This window comes from Ranitomeya imitator, chromosome 6 (genome assembly GCF_032444005.1).
Source record: "Ranitomeya imitator isolate aRanImi1 chromosome 6, aRanImi1.pri, whole genome shotgun sequence".
NCBI lineage: Eukaryota > Metazoa > Chordata > Amphibia > Anura > Dendrobatidae > Ranitomeya > Ranitomeya imitator.
In genome coordinates this window covers 307,389,526-307,408,756 of record NC_091287.1, presented here as the reverse complement: position 1 = coordinate 307,408,756, position 19,231 = coordinate 307,389,526, and the positions used below count along the sequence as shown (strand labels likewise).

The following is a 19,231-nucleotide window of genomic DNA, read 5'->3' as shown; positions in this document are numbered from 1 at the left end:
GCCCAGCACTGCTGACGTACGGCCCGATACCGGCACCTGGCCTCACACTGCTGACGTACGGCCCGATACCGGCACCTGGCCCCACACTGCTGACGTACGGCCCGATACCGGCACCTGGCCCCACACTGCTGACGTACGGCCCGATACCGGCACCTGGCCCCACACTGCTGACGTACGGCCCGATACCGGCACCTGGTCCCACACTGCTGACGTACGGCTCGATACCGGCACCTGGCCCAGCACTGCTGACGTACGGCCCGTTACCGGCACCTGGCCCCACACTGACGTACGGCCCGATACCGGCACCTGGCCCCACACTGCTGACGTACGGCCCGATACCGGCACCTGGCCCAGCACTGCTGACGTACGGCCCGATACCGGCACCTGGCCTCACACTGCTGACGTACGGCCCGATACCGGCACCTGGCCCCACACTGCTGACGTACGGCCCGATACCGGCACCTGGCCCCACACTGCTGACGTACGGCCCGATACCGGCGCCTGGCCCCACACTGCTGACGTACGGCCCGATACCGGCGCCTGGCCCCACACTGCTGACGTACGGCTCGATACCGGCACCTGGCCCCACACTGCTGACGTACGGCCCGATACCGGCACCTGGCCCCACACTGCTGACGTACGGCCCGATACCGGCACCTGGCCCCACACTGCTGACGTACGGCTCGATACCGGCACCTGGCCCCACACTGCTGACGTACGGCCCGATACCGGCACCTGGCCCCACACTGCTGACGTACGGCCCGATTCCGGCACCTGGCCCAGCACTGCTGACGTACGGCCCGATACCGGCACCTGGCCCAGCACTGCTGACGTACGGCCCGATTCCGGCACCTGGCCCAGCACTGCTGACGTACGGCCCGATACCGGCACCTGGCCCAGCACTGCTGACGTACGGCCCGATTCCGGCACCTGGCCCAGCACTGCTGACGTACGGCCCGATACCGGCACCTGGCCCAGCACTGCTGACGTACGGCCCGATTCCGGCACCTGGCCCAGCACTGCTGACGTACGGCCCGATACCGGCACCTGGCCCAGCACTGCTGACGTACGGCCCGATACCGGCACCTGGCCCCACACTGCTGACGTACGGCCCGATACCGATACCTGGCCCCACACTGCTGACGTACGGCCCGATTCCGGCACCTGGCCCCACACTGCTGACGTACGGCCCGATTCCGGCACCTGGCCCAGCACTGCTGACGTACGGCCCGATTCCGGCACCTGGCCCCACACTGCTGACGTACGGCCCGATACCGGCACCTGGCCCCACACTGCTGACGTACGGCCCGATACCGGCACCTGGCCTCACACTGCTGACGTACGGCCCGATACCGGCACCTGGCCCCACACTGCTGACGTACGGCCCGATACCGGCACCTGGCCCAGCACTGCTGACGTACGGCCCGATACCGGCACCTGGCCCCACACTGCTGACGTACGGCCCGATACCGGCATCTGGCCCCAAACTGACGTACGGCCCGATACCGGCGCCTGGCCCAGCACTGCTGACGTACGGCTCGATACCGGCACCTGGCCCCACACTGACGTACGGCCCGATACCGGCACCTGGCCCCACACTGCTGACGTACGGCCCGATACCGGCACCTGGCCCCACACTGCTGACGTACGGCCCGATACCGGCACCTGGCCCCACACTGCTGACGTACGGCCCGATACCGGCACCTGGCCCAGCACTGCTGACGTACGGCCCGATACCGGCACCTGGCCCCACACTGACGTACGGCCCGATACCGGCACCTGGCCCCACACTGCTGACGTACGGCCCGATACCGGCACCTGGCCCCACACTGCTGACGTACGGCCCGATACCGGCACCTGGCCCAGCACTGCTGACGTACGGCCCGATACCGGCACCTGGCCCCACACTGACGTACGGCCCGATACCGGCACCTGGCCCCACACTGCTGACGTACGGCTCGATACCGGCACCTGGCCCAGCACTGCTGACGTACGGCCCGATACCGGCACCTGGCCCAGCACTGCTGACGTACGGCTCGATACCGGCACCTGGCCCCACACTGCTGACGTACGGCCCGATACCGGCACCTGGCCCAGCACTGCTGACGTACGGCCCGATACCGGCACCTGGCCCCACACTGCTGACGTACGGCCCGATTCCGGCACCTGGCCCAGCACTGCTGACGTACGGCCCGATACCGGCACCTGGCCCAGCACTGCTGACGTACGGCCCGATTCCGGCACCTGGCCCAGCACTGCTGACGTACGGCCCGATACCGGCACCTGGCCCAGCACTGCTGACGTACGGCCCGATTCCGGCACCTGGCCCAGCAATGCTGACGTACGGCCCGATACCGGCACCTGGCCCAGCACTGCTGACGTACGGCCCGATTCCGGCACCTGGCCCAGCACTGCTGACGTACGGCCCGATACCGGCACCTGGCCCAGCACTGCTGACGTACGGCCCGATACCGGCACCTGGCCCCACACTGCTGACGTACGGCCCGATACCGATACCTGGCCCCACACTGCTGACGTACGGCCCGATTCCGGCACCTGGCCCCACACTGCTGACGTACGGCCCGATTCCGGCACCTGGCCCAGCACTGCTGACGTACGGCCCGATTCCGGCACCTGGCCCCACACTGCTGACGTACGGCCCGATACCGGCACCTGGCCCCACACTGCTGACGTACGGCCCGATACCGGCACCTGGCCTCACACTGCTGACGTACGGCCCGATACCGGCACCTGGCCCCACACTGCTGACGTACGGCCCGATACCGGCACCTGGCCCAGCACTGCTGACGTACGGCCCGATACCGGCACCTGGCCCCACACTGCTGACGTACGGCCCGATACCGGCATCTGGCCCCACACTGACGTACGGCCCGATACCGGCGCCTGGCCCAGCACTGCTGACGTACGGCCCGATACCGGCACCTGGCCCAGCACTGCTGACGTACGGCCCGATACCGGCACCTGGCCCAGCACTGCTGACGTACGGCCCGATACCGGCACCTGGCCCAGCACTGCTGACGTACGGCCCGATACCGGCACCTGGCCCAGCACTGCTGACGTACGGCCCGATACCGGCACCTGGCCCAGCACTGCTGACGTACGGCCCGATACCGGCACCTGGCCCCACACTGACGTACGGCCCGATACCGGCACCTGGCCCCACACTGCTGACGTACGGCCCGATTCCGGCACCTGGCCCAGTTGTTACATGACACCATGAGTAGAATTGCCTAGCTCGTTTCTTTGTGGAGATGAGAAGACAATGTGTATTCAGCGCCATATCTGGGTGCACGCTCAGGCCAAACACAAGTGTCACAAAACAACTGCTCGTCAGCGTGCGGTGCCGCGTGCAGGACAACGTCGCCAACCACTACCGGAAGTTCCCTGTAGTACGGAGGTGACGTGCATTCCCCCTTCCGCTCCGTAACCTCGTCTCCTCCGAATCTGCGAGGAAAATGGCGGCCGCAGACACGGAGCTGCGCGACCCAGAGTAAGAGGGAATGGGCGGGAACGGGCTGAGGGGCTGGTGAGAGTGAGAGGCCTCTGTGGAGCTCGGCCGCCGCTCTCCATAGTGGGGGAGAGGGGACGTAAGGTTTGTGAGAGGAAACATGGATGGGTCCGTACAATGGCGACCAGGGTTACCTCAGGAGACGGCACCCGGTGGCGGCTGATCTGTGCCTTATGCCCCCGGTGGCGGCTGTTCTGTGCCCTATGCCCCCGGTGGCGGCTGTTCTGTGCCTTATGCCCCCGGTGGCGGCTGTTCTGTGCCCTATGCCCCCTTTGCCTCGCGTCTCTCACTGTATTGTTTTCTTATTCATCTTCGCCATGCTGGGAGCCCAGCTGCCCGCAAGCAACTTTGCCCTGGCCAGGCTGTTAAAGGGATAGCCACTCTTATAAAGTGCTGTCATACTGCCATAGTGTGCCATCACTTAGTGACCCTGGAACTGAGCGGTGATTTTACCTTTGTGGCGTGTAATTGCCCTTCTCGGTGCCCACTGTTTGCATCCTGCTGCCACCTATATGGAGGCTGGCATCGTGTTCCCACTGCATCCCAGAGTGGCAGCTCTGAAATATACCCCCGGCCTTTCCTGTGCTGTAGACGGGTAGTTTCCTCTGACACTCCCTGTGCCACTGCGGTGGTCATTTTGGATGTAGGTGGGCTAGAAGCCAGTCTCGGTGTGTTGCAAACCGTGGGCGCCAGGTTAGGGTGACCATACATGACAAATCACTTCGCAGTTGTTTTAAAAGTGTCTTGTCACTTCCAAAATCACTATGTTCCTGCAAATAGTGTTAATCTTCAATAAATGACATATGAACCCCGTTTTGATGACTAAGCGGTGGCTGCAGGGGGGAAATGAAGTTCTGTTCTCTCTGCAGCCACTGACTTCCAGTCATCTGGATAATGTAGGGGGCTGTTACAGTATGCACACCAATCACTCCTCGGCACATTGACGCATATATACACAGTGCAAAGCAGGCTGCCAATCGACGTGCTGTAAAATGAGCAGCGACGAACCTCTCCTGGCACCGCCCAGATGACTGGAAGTGAACGTTTGGAGGGCGAATATAGCTGCACGTTTTCCCTGTTATTGCCATGCATAAATTAAAGGGAATCTGTCACCGGCTTTTTGCCACCTTATCTTGTAGCAGCATAATGCAGAGACACAGTCCCTGATTCCAGCGATGGATCACTTACTGGGCTGCTTGCTCTATTTCTGATGAAATCACTGGTTTATCAGCAGGAGATTATCACTGGAGTACTAGGAAACCTGTTGTCATGTATCTCTCTATATCCATAACCCTGACCCTGCCACTGATAGGCCACTTTCTGCCTATTCAAAGTGTACACAGAAAGTTGAAAATCAGTGGCGTGGGGGTGTTATGCAGAGCTCAGCATTCAGAGAACTAGTAAATCTGCAGATTTTTAGTAGATGCCATCCCTGGAATGAACATGCTACTTTTTTTTTTAATCACTTCAGTTTCCCAACCCTGAAGCTGTTAAGAGGTAAGAAAACACTATGTACAATTTTTACATTGCTGTGCATTATTTTCATTTTCCTTGCTGTTTTGCAGCCCTTTTTTATGGGGTTCCCAGGTGGAATCTGCCTGAAAAAGGCCAAATGTGCATATACCCTGATTTTATAAATACTGCAGCAAGCAGTCAAGTAAGGCTAGGGTCACATTGCGTTATGTGACCGCGTTTAACGGACTACGTTACACCGCGGCATAACGCGGTGTAACGTAGTCCGTTAACGCCGCCATAGCTTGTAATGGCGAACGCATCGCTAGCGCACGCCCACATTGGGCGTGCGCTAGCGATGTGCCGTCATTTGAGTGATGGACCGCGAACGGGGATCTGCGCTAGCGGGATCGGGTAACGCGATCCTCTTTGGGACATTGCGTTAGCGCGGTCCGTAGCGCTATGCGCTAAACGGATTGCCCTAACGCAATGTGACCCTAGCCTAAGTGATGCATCACTGGAATCAGGATTTCTGTCCTTGCATCATGCTGTTCTCAGATTACATAGCAAAAACCTGGTGACATTCCTTTTAAAGAAGCGCTGTCATCAAAATGTATTTATTTGCTTAATATATTGCAGTCACCATAATATATAGCACTGTGTATTTACAATTGCTCATTTTGCCTTTTTTACCCAGCTAATTCCTCTCTCTTCCATTAGGACTATGGCATCATTTGATTAAAAACTGACTAGCTCAATCCTTCTAAGCTCTATGTAGAAACAGGAGGTCAATTTTCCCTGTATGAGTCACTGCAAAAGTCCATAGTAGGGGGAGGAGGGAGCAGCTGGTCAGGAGTAGATGAGAGTAATGATTTTTGCAGAGACAAGAGATTTCTTTCTACAAAGAAAATAGAAAAAATAACTGGGTAGAAAGGCAAAATGAGCAATTGTAAGTGCACAGTGTTATGTAATATGATTGCAATATATTAAGAGGGTAAAAACTTTGATGGGAGGACTGCTTCTTTAAGCGCAATTTACCAGTAGATTACAACTATATCAGCGTATAAACAGTGTTTTTGGAAGTGAGATGCCCTTCATTGATTGCTTGGAAGGCTGATAACCAGGACCTGCATTGATCCTTAAAATCATGGGTCTGTTCTGGTCTAAAGGTACCGTTACACTAAACGATTTACCAACGATCATGACCAGTGATACGACCTGGCCGTGATCGTTGGTAAGTCATTGTGTGGTCGCTGGGGAGCTGTCACACAGACAGCTCTCTCCAGCGACCAACGATCCCGGGAACGACTTTGGCATCGTTGAAACTGTCTTCAACGATGCTGAAGTCCCCCTGCAGCACCCGGGTAACCAGGGTAAACATCGGGTTACTAAGCGCAGGGCCGCGCTTAGTAACCCGATATTTACCCTGGTTACCATTGTAAAAGTAAAAAAAAAACACTACATACTCACATTCTGATGTCTGTCACGTCCCCCGGCGTCCACAGGGTTAAAACTGCTTTCGGCAGGAGCGCTGCTAATGCACGCGCTGCTGCCGAGAAGATTCCCTGCACTGACTGTCAGCGCCGGCAGTAACAGCGGTGACGTCACCGCTGTGCTCTGCTTTACGGCCGGCACTGACAGTCAGTGCAGGGAAGCTCTCGGTCAGAGCACGTGCATTAGCAGCGCTCCTGCCGAAAGCAGTTTTAACCCTGTGGACGCCGGGGGACGTGACAGACATCAGAATGTGAGTATGTACTGTTTTTTTTTTACTTTTACAATGGTAACCAGGGTAAATATCGTGTTACTAAGCGTGGCCCTGCGCTTAGTAACCCAATGTTTACCCTGGTTACAGGTGAACACATCGCTGGATCGGCATCACACACGCCGATCTAGCGATGACAGTGGGGTGATCAGCGACCAAAAAAAGGTCCTGATCATTCCCCACGACCAACGATCTCCCAGCAGGGGCCTGATTATTGGTCGCTGTCACACATAAAGATATCGTTAGCGGGATCATTGCTACGTCACAAAAAGCGTGACGTTGCAACGATATCGTTAACGAAATCGTTATGTGTGAAGGTACCTTTAGGCTGGCTGTAGACGAGCGACTAAAGAATTGTCTTGCGTTTCATGCAGAAAACGCGCACAATTTTTATTTGCGTGCCATCTGTGTAGTTTTTGCGAACGTGTTATATCCATGTGTGAAAAGGGGTCATACATACACGTGAAATAAACGATTCCAAAAAAGAAATTCACTGCTCACATCTAAAGCTTTATTCACATATAGAGACATTGTGTGCATCACCAGCAGCTGATGAACCCCATGTAGTTATGACGGAGTCCATCAGACTTCACTAAAGCATCTTTTTAACACAAAATAAGGGCTATTTTATTTCCTATATTACAAAGCCTTCGATGCACATGGTACCTACACCAAATACTTTTAATACTGTCCCAAATCCCAGGTCTAACGCCCCAAACTGACACATCATAAACTGGTTTAAGGCTAAAAAAAATGCCCTGTCTGTTTAGTATTAATATAGTAAAGGATCTAAAAATAAAACACCAAGATGTTTTTATTTTTTCTTGGAACTTGGTACTTGGAGACCTGTCTCTGACGAGAGGGAGGTTGGGAAAATAATCTCTTGAAGTGGACTTCTTTTTGCCCCACTGATTTACTGCAGCCTACCAATAAAAGTGAACTACTGCCTGATATCTGCATTATTACAAAGAAAAGAATTGTGCAAAATATCTTTTAGGCTACTTTCACACTTGCGTTTGCCGAAACTCCGCCCCCTCCTCCCCGGACTTCAGAATGGGCAGCGGATGCGTTGAAAAACTGCACCGCTGCCCACGTCGTGCACAAATTTCACAACGTGTGTCGGTACGTCGGCCCAACGCATAGCGACAAACCTGTACCGACACAAGTGTGAAAGTAGCCAACTGTATGGAAAGCAGTCGGGTGAGTCAGAATAGTGGCTATTACACATATCCAGAATCAAAATGATTCCAACGGCACTGTTATAAGGATTCTTCTATTTTCCTGAAGAGTCCCAGTAACGATTAGAAAGCTGTTCAGAACCGTTTTGTGGTTATAGGCTACATCTTGCCATCAGTATTCTACTCAGAATGACCTTCTCTTAGGCTGGAGTCACTCTAGTAATTTTAAAATCGGTCCAATTTTTGTTCCTGCAAAGTCGGACAAGTATAATGCAAGTGTCATACATTTTTCATGAGTACAGTCCCACATTTCACACCTAGCATCCGACTTATATCCGAATTCAGTGCGATTGCTATCCGATTGCAATGCAATTCTAACAGGAGATTTCACATAGAGAAATTCTTCATGTCATGTACACTTCAAAACACACACACACACACACACACATATATATATATATCTATAGGTATAGATATATAGATGAAAAGTTGGAAATTCGTCTGCCACGTACAGTAAAATCACAGCTTGACAGGTTAGAATAGAAGAGATATATACAGGTGTGCCCAAAAGTTTACATACCCCGGCAGAATTTGAGCTTTTTTGGACTTTTTTTTTTTAGAGTTTTAGAGAATATGAATGATAACGCCAAAACTTTTTCTCCACTCATGGTTTAATGATTGGGTGAAACCATTTATTGTAATTTCCTGGGTTGTGTAGCATGAACTGCGCGCTTGAGATCTCCCCAGAGTGGCTCAATGATATTGAAGTCAGGAAACTGAGATGGCCGCTCCAGAACCTTCACTTTGTTTTGCTGTAGCCAATGACAGGGCCTTGTGTTTTGGATTGTAGTCATGTTGGAACGTCCAAGTACGTCCCATTGCTCAGCTTCCGGGCTGATTATTGCAAATTTGCCTCCAGTATTTGCTGATAATGTGCTGCATTCATCTTTCTTCTAACTTTAGCCAAGTTTCCTGTGCATTTGCAGCTCACACATCCCCAAAACATCAGCGGTTCACCTCCGTGCTTTACAGTAGGAATGGTGTTCCTTTCATCATAGGCCTTGTTGACCTCTCTCCAAATGTAATGTTTATGGTTGTGGCCAAAAAGTTCAAATTTGATCTTATCACTCCAAATTATCTTGTTACAGAAGTTTTGAGGCTTGTCTCTGTGCTGTTTTGCGTATTGTAGACAAGATACCGTACTTTGGCGTTTGCACATTAATGGCTTTCTTCTGGCAACTCGACCATGCAACCCATTTTTCTTCAAGTAACCTCCTAATTGTGCATCTTGAAACAGCCACACCACTAGTTTTCAGAGAGTCCTGTATTTCAGCTGATGTTATATGTGGATTTTTATTTGCATCCCAAACAATTTTCCTGGCAGTTGTGGACAAAATTCTTGTTGGTCTACCTGACTGTGGTTTTGTTTTTACAGATCCCCTGATTTTCCATTTATTAATCACAGTTTGAACGCTGCTGACTGGCATTATCAATTTCTTGGATATCTTCTTGTATCCCTTTCGTGTTTTTTTTTTTTATTGAGTTCAACTACCTTTTCCCGTAGATCCGTTGACAGTTCTTTTGCTTTCCCCATGACTCACAATCCAGAAACGTCAGTGGCTGTATGAAAGATGCAAGAGTTTGTCTGGATCCCAGAAACTCACTCAGCTTTTATGCACACACACTGATTACAAGCAAACAGGTCACAGGTGAGGATGTTACCTTTGTGTCAACTTCTGTGTATGTTATTAGGCCAAAATCACCAGGGAACGTAAACTTTTAATCAGGGTCATTTGGATGTTTTGGGTTGCCATTATGATTTAAAAAGAGAAAACAGTAGTTTGACAATAAATGGCTTCACCCAACCACTAACCATGAGTGGAGAAAAAGTTCTGCTGTTATCATTAGTGATGAGCAAGTACACTTGTTGCTCGGGTTTTCCCGAATAAGCTCGGGTGGTCTCCGAGTATTTGTTAGCGCTAGGAGACTTACCGTATTTTTCGGACTGCAAGACGCACTTTTTCCCCCCCAAAAAAGGGGGGAAAATTGGGGGTGCGTCTAATAGTCGCAATGCAGGCTTACCTTGGCGGCAGAGGTGCGGGGATGAGGAGGCTCAGTAAGCGAGGTCCCTTTCTTCGGTGAGGTGATGCAGCAGCCCGGTAAGCAGCAGAGCCGGGTGAATCCTGTTATCGGTGGGGGCGGCCATCTTCCTGAAGCCACGCGTGCTCAGATGAAGCGCTCTGCTTCCCGGGGCTTCAGGAAAATGGCCGCCGCGATCTCCATCTGCGCACGCGCGGCCTCCCGCGGCCATTTTCCTGAAGCCCCGGGAAGCAGAGCGCTTCATCTGCGCACGCGCGGCTTCAGGAAGATGGCCACCCCCACCGATAACAACAGGATTCACCCGGCTCTGCTGCTTACCGGGCTGCTGCATCACCTCACCGGGGAAAGGGACCCCTCTCACAGCACCTCCTCAGCCCGGGACCCCTCTCACAGCACCTCCTCAGCCCAGCACCTCCTCAGCCCGGGACCCCTCACAGCACCTCCTCAGCCCAGCACCTCCTCAGCCCAGCACCTCCTCAGCCCGGGACCCCTCTCACAGCACCTCCTCAGCCCAGCACCTCCTCAGCCCAGCACCTCCTCAGCCCGGGACCCCTCTCACAGCACCTCCTCAGCCCAGCACCTCCTCAGCCCAGCACCTCTGCCGGTAATCACTGCTGCAACCCTCCCATGGACATCAGGCCGTGGCATCGCCCACCTAAGCAGGAAGGGACCCTGCTCAGGTGCACGCCACACCGCATGACCCCACCTCTGCCGACACCATGCCTCCTGTGACCCTGCTCTGCCACCGCCATCCCTCAGGTAAGATACTGTACATTCGGACAATAAGACGGACCCCCATCTTATAAAAAATCTTTTTTTCTGCAATTTTCACCCCAAATTTGGGGTGCGTCTTATGGTCCGGTGCGTCTTATAGTCCGAAAAATACGGTAGTTTTAGTCACCGCAGCTGCATTATTTACGGCTGCTTGACAGCTTGATTACATGTGGGGATTCCCTAGCAACCAAGCAACCCCCACATGTACTCAGGCTGTCCAGCAGTCGTAAATCATGCAGCTGCTTCAACAAAAACGAAATGTCCCGAGCACTAACAAATACTTGGAGACAGGGTGGATTTGATTTAAATCTAACTGATTTAAATCACGATTTAAATCACTAGTCAGTAAGGCTTGATTTAAATCAGTGATTTAAATCAAAGTTTCTACCTAACTGAATTTGACTCCGCAGAGGTCCCAGCCTCTTCTTCACGGCAAAAATGTTACAACATGAACAGAGTTGAGAAAAAGACCTTAATCCTATTGTTCTACAAACCTATGAATACAGAATCAACCCCTTCAGTGCCAAGTCCAAGAAGTTAGACAATATGTTCTTCATCATCTTCATCACCGCACTTCTCATGATGTTGCCTCATTCGCGCCACCAGGCCTTGCATCTCTTTGTTGCATCGTTTGCATTTTGCACGCATGCCTGCCTTACCGATAGGCGAAGGAGCTTCATTAAAATATTCCCAAACTGGGTCTCTTTTACGGCCTGCTGCCATTATAAGGAAAGAATGTAATAAACCTCAGATCGTACACACAAACAGATCCAGACTTGTCTGTCTGTGGCTATGCTGCAGTATTGTGCTCAAAGTTTCACTTTCATTTTCTTGTCTGCTTGCCCTTCCTCCTCCTCACACTTAGATTCACATTCTTCTTGTGTTGTGCAGATCTATTCCACTCCAAACAATCAGAAACATATTGTCTAACTTCTTGGACTTGGCACTGAAGGGGTTGATTCTGTATTCGTAGGCTTGTAGAACAATAGGATTAAGGTCTTTTTCTCAACTCTGTTCATGTTGTAACATTTTTGCTGTGAAGAAGAGGCTGGGACCTCTGCGGAGTCAAATTCAGTTTTGAGAACTGCGTAAGTAAAGCGAGCGTCTGTGATAATATAGGAGAGAAACTGCCCACTAATCCTACAGAAACCTCTGGAAGAGCATGGCATTGTGAATGTTACACATATACAGCCTTTATTCTACTGAGTTAAACAACTCAGCTTTATCTCATGATGGAAGAACCTTTGGATGGTAAAATATTTTCCTCAAAAAGCAGTTTATTGAAAAAAATCCGATTTAAATAAAAAAAATCCGATTTTTAAAAAAAAAAAAACATTGATTTTTATCCACCCTGCTTGGAGACCATCCGAGCGTGCTCGGGAAAACCCGAGCAAGGAGCATACTCGCTCATCACTAGTTATTCATTTTCTCAAAGAAAGCAAAAATTCTGCCAGGATATGTAAACTTTTGAGCACAACTGTACACAGAATAGATAGATCTAAAGATCTCGCATATATCTAAAATATATATATATATATATATATATATATATATATATATATATATATATAGTGGGGCAAAAAAGTATTTAGTCAGTCAGCAATAGTGCAAGTTCCACCACTTAAAAAGATGAGAGGCATCTGTAATTTACATCATAGGGAGACCTCAACTATGGGAGACAAACTGAGAAAAAAAAATCCAGAAAATCACATTGTCTGTTTTTTTAACATTTTATTTGCATATTATGGGGGAAAATAAGTATTTGGTCAGAAACAAAATTTCATCTTAATACTTAGTAATATATCCTTTGTTGGCAATGACAGAGGTCAAACGTTTTCTGTAAGTCTTCACAAGGTTGCCACACACTGTTGTTGGTATGTTGGCCCATTCCTCCATGCAGATCTCCTCTAGAGCAGTGATGTTTTTGGCTTTTCGCTTGGCAACACGGACTTTCAACTCCCTCCAAAGGTTTTCTATAGGGTTGAGATCTGGAGACTGGCTAGGCCACTCCAGGACTTTGAAATGCTTCTTACGAAGCCACTCCTTCGTTGCCCTGGCGGTGTGCTTTGGATCATTGTCATGTTGAAAGACCCAGCCACGTTTCATCTTCAATGCCCTTGCTGATGGAAGGAGGTTTGCACTCAAAATCTCACGATACATGGCCCCATTCATTCTTTTATGTACCCGGATCAGTCGTCCTGGCCCCTTTGCAGAGAAACAGCCCCAAAGCATGATGTTTCCACCACCATGCTTTACAGTAGGTATGGTGTTTGATGGATGCAACTTAGTATTCTTTTTCCTCCAAACACGACAAGTTGTGTTTCTACCAAACAGTTCCAGTTTGGTTTCATCAGACCATAGGACATTCTCCCAAAACTCCTCTGGATCATCCAAATGCTCTCTAGCAAACTTCAGACGGGCCCGGACATGTACTGGCTTAAGCAGTGGGACACGTCTGGCAATGCAGGATCTGAGTCCATGGTGGCGTAGTGTGTTACTTATGATAGGCCTTGTTACATTGGTCCCAGCTCTCTGCAGTTCATTCACTAGGTCCCCCCGCGTGGTTCTGGGATTTTTGCTCACCGTTCTTGTGATCATTCTGACCCCACGGGGTGGGGTTTTGCGTGGAGCCCCAGATCGAGGGAGATTATCAGTGGTCTTGTATGTCTTCCATTTTCTAATTATTGCTCCCACTGTTGATTTCTTCACTCCAAGCTGGTTGGCTATTGCAGATTCAGTCTTCACAGCCTGGTACAGGGCTACAATTTTGTTTCTGGTGTCCTTTGACAGCTCTTTGGTCTTCACCATAGTGGAGTATGGAGTCAGACTGTTTGAGGGTGTGCACAGGTGTCTTTTTATACTGATAACAAGTTTAAACAGGTGCCATCACTACAGGTAATGGAGGAAAGAGGAGACTCTTAAAGAAGAAGTTACAGGTCTGTGAGAGCCAGAAATCTTGATTGTTTGTTTCTGACCAAATACTTATTTTCCACCATAATATGCAAAAAAATGATAAAAAAACAGACAATGCGATTTTCTGGATTTTTTTCTCTCAGTTTGTCTCCCATAGTTGAGGTCTACCTATGATGTAAATTACAGACGCCTCTCATCTTTTTAAGTGGTGGAACTTGCACTATTGCTGACTGACTAAATACTTTTTTGCCCCACTGTATATATATTTGTGTGTGTGCTTCTCACAGAATTAGAATATCAAAAAGTTAATTTATTGCAGATCTTCAATACAAAAAGTGAAACTCCTATATTATATAGTCATTACAAACAGAGTGATCTATTTCAAGTGTTTATTTCTGTTAATATTGATGATTATGGCTTACAGCCAATGAAAACCCAAAAGCCATTATCTCAGTAAATTAGAATAATTAACAAAAAAAACACATGCAAAGGCTTCCTAAGTGTTTAAAAAGGTCCTTTAGTCTGTTTCAGTAGGCTCCACAATCATGGGGAAGACTGCTAACTTGACAGTTGTCCAGAAGGCAGTCATTGAAGGTCATTGCTAAATAAGCTGGCTTTTCAGAGTGCTGTATCCAAGCATATTAATGGAAAGTTGAGTGGAAGGAAAAATGTGGTAGAAACAGGTACACAAGTAACCAGGATAACCACAGCCTTGAAAAGATTAAGAAAAGGTCATTCAAAAATTTGGGGGAGACTCACAAGGAGTGAACTGCTGCTGGAGTCATTGCTTCAAGAGCCACCATACACAGATGTATGCAGTACATGGGCTACAAGTGTGGCATTCCTTTTGTCAAGCCACTCATGACCAATAGACAACGCCAGAAGGGTCTTACCTGGGTCAAGGAGGAAAAGAACTAGACTGTTGCTCAGTGGTCCAAGGTGTTGTTTTCAGATGAAAGTAAACTTTGCATTTCATTTGGAAATCGTCCCAGAGTCTGGAGGAAGAGTGGAGAGGCACACAATCCAAGCTGCTTGAGGGCTAGTGTGAATTTTCCACAATCAATGATGGTTTGGGTAGCCATGTCATCTGCTGGTGTATGTCCACTGTGTTTGCTACTGCTGCCGAGTGTCTCCTTGTGAGCTCCTATTATCTGTCTGATGGCACCGCGAGCAGTAGAACTTTCTAACGCTCGCAGTGACGTCAGACAGGTAATAGGAGTTCACAGGGAGACATTGAGCACACGCTGCTCAGTGTCTCTGCTGGATGGCATACTGGGGCACTCCATAAGCTATCACTGGGGTGGATAAATGGGTTCAGGGAATCCGAGCGTTGGGGTGGATGCTCACCTCAGATATGTATAAAGCGGGAGAAACTTGGGAGCAATAAGGTATAGTAAAAATAGAAAATTTATTTATTTAACAAAAATCCACAACATTTGATACTGGGTAAAGACAATAAATCACAAGATTAGATGCAGGAAAACATGCCATACAAGGAAAAGGACTTCTAAAATTATACCTGACCATTTTGTGCAAATATTGCCTTCAGTAAGGTGCAAGTGCAGTCATAAGTCAGTCCCCCCCCCCTTCCCCCCCCCCGTGGCTACCATCGCTCTGATTGGCTGTTGAAAGTGACGTTTCACTTTCAATCAGAGCGATAGTAATATTTCACCAATGAAAATTGGTGAAATATTACAATCCAGCCATGGCCGATGCTGCAATAGCATCAGCCATGGCTGGAGATCGTGATCTGACCAACCCCCCGCCGCCACCGATTGCCTCCCCTCCGGTCCTCCGTCCTGTAATCTAGTGTCCCCCGCTCCCCTCCAGTCTCCTGTCCGCTCCCCCCGCTGTCTGCACCCCCCCCCCCCATACTTACCGACCTTTTTCCCTCCTGGTGTCCGTCTGTTCGATGGGCGCTGCCATCTTCAAAAATGGCGGCCCGCCGAATCTGCAGACCGGCAGATTCGTTTCAGGTACATTTTGATCGCTGTGATGGGTTCTATCGCAGCGATCAAAATAAAAATAAATAAATAAATAAACCCCCCCCCCCTTTATCACCCCCATAGGTAGGGACAAAAATAAAATAAAGAAACGTTTTTTTTTCTTTGCCCCACTAGGGTTAGGGTTAGTTCACACTGCGTCTAAGCAGTCCGTTAGACGGACTACGTTACACCACGGCATAAACGCGGTGTAACGTAGTCCGTTACGGCCGCCATTGACAGCAATGTCGGACGCATCACTAGCGCATGACCACAATGGGCGTATGCTAGGGATGTGCCGTCATTGAGTGACGGACCCGGAGACGCGAGCTGCCGCGTTTCCGGGTCCGTCACTGCTAGCGCAGATAGAGCTAGCAGATGCTCTATCTGCGCTAGCGCGATGCAAATGTCGGCACTTGCGCTAGCAGCAGCCCGTTAGCGTATGTGCTGAACGGGCTGCTGCTAGCGCAATGTGAACCTGGCCTTAGGGTTAGGGTTTGGGTTACGGTTAGAACTAGGGTTAGGGTTAGAATTAGGCTATGTGCACACGGTGCGGATTTGGCTGCGGATCTGCAGTAGATTTGGCTGCGGATCCGCAGCGGATTGGCCGCTGCGGATTCGTAGCAGTTTTCCATCAGGTTTACAGTACCATGTAAACCTATGGAAAACAAAATCCGCTGTGCCCATGGTGCGGAAAATACAGCGCGGAATCGCTGTGTTGTATTTTCCGCAGCATGTCAATTCTTTGTGCGGATTCCGCAGCGTTTTACACCTGTTCCTCAATAGGAATCCACAGGTGAAATCCGCACAAAAAACACTGGAAATCTGCGGTAAATCCGCAGGTAAAATGCAGTGCCTTTACCTGCGGATTTTTCAAAAATGGTGCGGAAAAATCTCACACGAATCCGCAACGTGGGCACATAGCCTTAGGGTTAGGGTTGGAAATAGGGTTAAGATTAGGCTTGTGGTTAGGGTTATGGTTAGGGTTAGGGGTGTGTTGGGGTTAGGGTTGTGATTAGGGTTATGGCTAGAGTTGGGATTAGGGTTAGGGGTCTGTTGGGGTTAGTGTTGGAGTTAGAATTGAGGGGTTTCCACTGTTACGGCACATCAGGGGTCTCCAAACGCAACATGGCGCCACCATTGATTCCAGTCAATCTTGCAATCAAAAAGTCAAATGGTGCTCCCTCCCTTCCGAGCCCCGACGTGCGCCCAAAAAGTGGTTTACCCCCACATATGGGGTACCAGCATACTCAGGACAAACTGGGCAACAATTATTGGGGTCCAATTTCTCCTGTTACCCTTGTGAAAATAAAAAATTGCTTGCTAAAACATCATTTTTGAGGAAAGAAAAATGATTTTTTATTTTCACGGCTCTGCGTTGTAAACTTCTGTGAAGCACTTGGGGGTTCAAAGTGCTTACCACATAACTAGATAAGTTCCCTGGGGGATCTAGTTTCCAAAATGGGGTCACTTGTGGGGGGTTTCTACTGTTTAGGCACATCAGGGGCTCTGCAAACGCAACGTGACGCCCGCAGACCATTCCATCAAAGTCTGCATTTCAAAAGTCACTACTTCCCTTCCGAGCCCCGACGTGTGCCCAAACAGTGGTTTCCCCCACATATGGGGTATCAGCGTACTCAGGACAAACTGGGCAACAACTTTTTGGGTCCAATTTCTCCTTTTACTCTTGTGAAAATAAAAAATTGTGGGCTAAAAAATAATTTTTGAGGAAAGAAAAATGATTTTTTATTTTCACGGCTCTGCGTTATAAACTTCTGTGAAGCACTTGAGGGTTTAAAGTGGTCACCACACATCTAGATTAGTTCCTTAGGAGGTCTAGTTTCCAAAATGGGGTCACATGTGGGGAAGCTCCAATGTTTAGGCGCACAGGGGCTCTCCAAAGGCGTCATGGTGTCAGCTAACGATTGGAGCTAATTTTTCATTCAAAAAGTCAAATGGCGCTCCTTCCCTTCTGAGCCCTACCGTGTGCCAAAACAGTGGTTTACCCCCACATGTGAGGTATCCGTGTACTCAGGAGAAAATGCCCAACACATTTTAGGATCCATTTTATCCTGTTACCCTTGTGAAAATGAAAAAATTGAGGCTAAAATAATTTTTTGGTGAAAAAAAAAACTTTTTCATTTTTACGGATCAATTTGTGAAGGACCTGGGGGTTCAAAGTGCTCACTATGCATCTAGATAAGTTCCTTGGGGGGTCTAGTTTCCAAAATGGGGTCACATGTGGGGGAGCTCCAATGTTTAGGCACGCAGGGGCTCTCCAAACGTGACATGGTGGCCGCTAATGATTGGAGCTAATTTTTCATTCAAAAGTCAAATGGCGCTCCTTCCCTTACGAGCCTTGCCGTGTGCACAAACAGTGGTTTGTGACCACATATGAGGTATCGATGTACTCAGGAGAAATTGCCCAACACATTTTAGGATCCGTTTTATCCTGGTACCCATGTGAAAATGAAAAAATTGAGGCTAAAAGAAATTTTTTGTGAAAAAAAAGTACTTTTTCATTTTTACGGATCAATTTGTGAAGCACCTGGGAGTTCAACGTGCTCACTATGCATCTAGATAAGTTCCTTGGGGGGGTCTAGTTTCCAAAATGGGGTCACTTGTGGGGGAGCTCCAATGTTTAGGCACATAGGGGCTCTCCAAACGCGACATGGTGTCCGCTAAAGATTGGAGCCAATTTTTCATTGAAAGTCAAATGGCGCTCCTTCCCTTCCGAGCCCTGTCGTGCGCCCAAACAGTGGTTCCCCCCCACATATGGGGTATCGGTGTACTCAGGACAAATTGTACAATAACTTTTGGTGTCCAGTTTCTCTTTTTACCCTTGGGAAAATAAAAAAATTGTTGATAAAACATCATTTTTGTGACTAAAAAGTTAAATGTTAATTCTTTCCTTCCATGTTGCTTCTGCTGCTGTGAAGCACCTGAAGGGGTGCAGTTTTTAGAATGGTGTCACTTTTGGGTATTTTCAGCCATATAGACCCCTGAAACTGACTTCAAATGTGAGGTGGTCCCTAAAAAAATGGTTTTGTAAATTTTGCTGTAAAAATGAGAAATCGCTGGTCAAATTTTAACCCTTATAACTTCCTAGCAAAAAAGAATTTTGGTTCCAAAATTGTGCTGATGTAAAGTAGACGTGTGGGTAATGTTATTTATTAACTATTTTGTGTCACATAACTGTCTCGTTTAACAGAATAAAAATTCAAAATTTGAAAATTGCTAAATTTTCAAAATTTTAGCCAAATTTCCATATTTTTTTTACAAATAAACGCAAAAATTATCGACCTAAATTTACCACTAACATGAAGCCCAATATGTCACGAAAATACAATCTCAGAACCGCTAGGATTCGTTGAAGCGTTCCTGAGTTATTACCTCATAAAGGGACACTGGTCAGAATTACAAAAAAACGGCCAGGTGGTTTTGAAGGTGAAAATAGGCTGGGTCATGAAGGGGTTAACCAGTTAATTGCCACTGTCAAACGTTGACAGCGGCATTTAACCGGCGCTTCCGGCCGCGCGGC

At 49.1% G+C, this 19,231-nt stretch overlaps 1 protein-coding gene across 2 annotated transcripts in view; it reads left to right on the top strand.

Moving 5' to 3' along the window:
* The first annotated feature begins 3,417 nt into the window (after positions 1–3,417).
* Positions 3,418–19,231, top strand: part of PRP4K (pre-mRNA processing factor kinase PRP4K) — a 117,047-nt gene continuing 101,233 nt past the window's right edge. For both annotated transcript variants that reach the window (XR_011314051.1, XM_069730721.1), the window contains exon 1: positions 3,418–3,511. Coding sequence is in view for 1 of the 2 variants with exons in the window: in XM_069730721.1 (XP_069586822.1) it covers positions 3,477–3,511 (35 nt within the window). In the remaining variant the exon portion in view is untranslated. The remainder of the gene's footprint in view (positions 3,512–19,231) is intronic.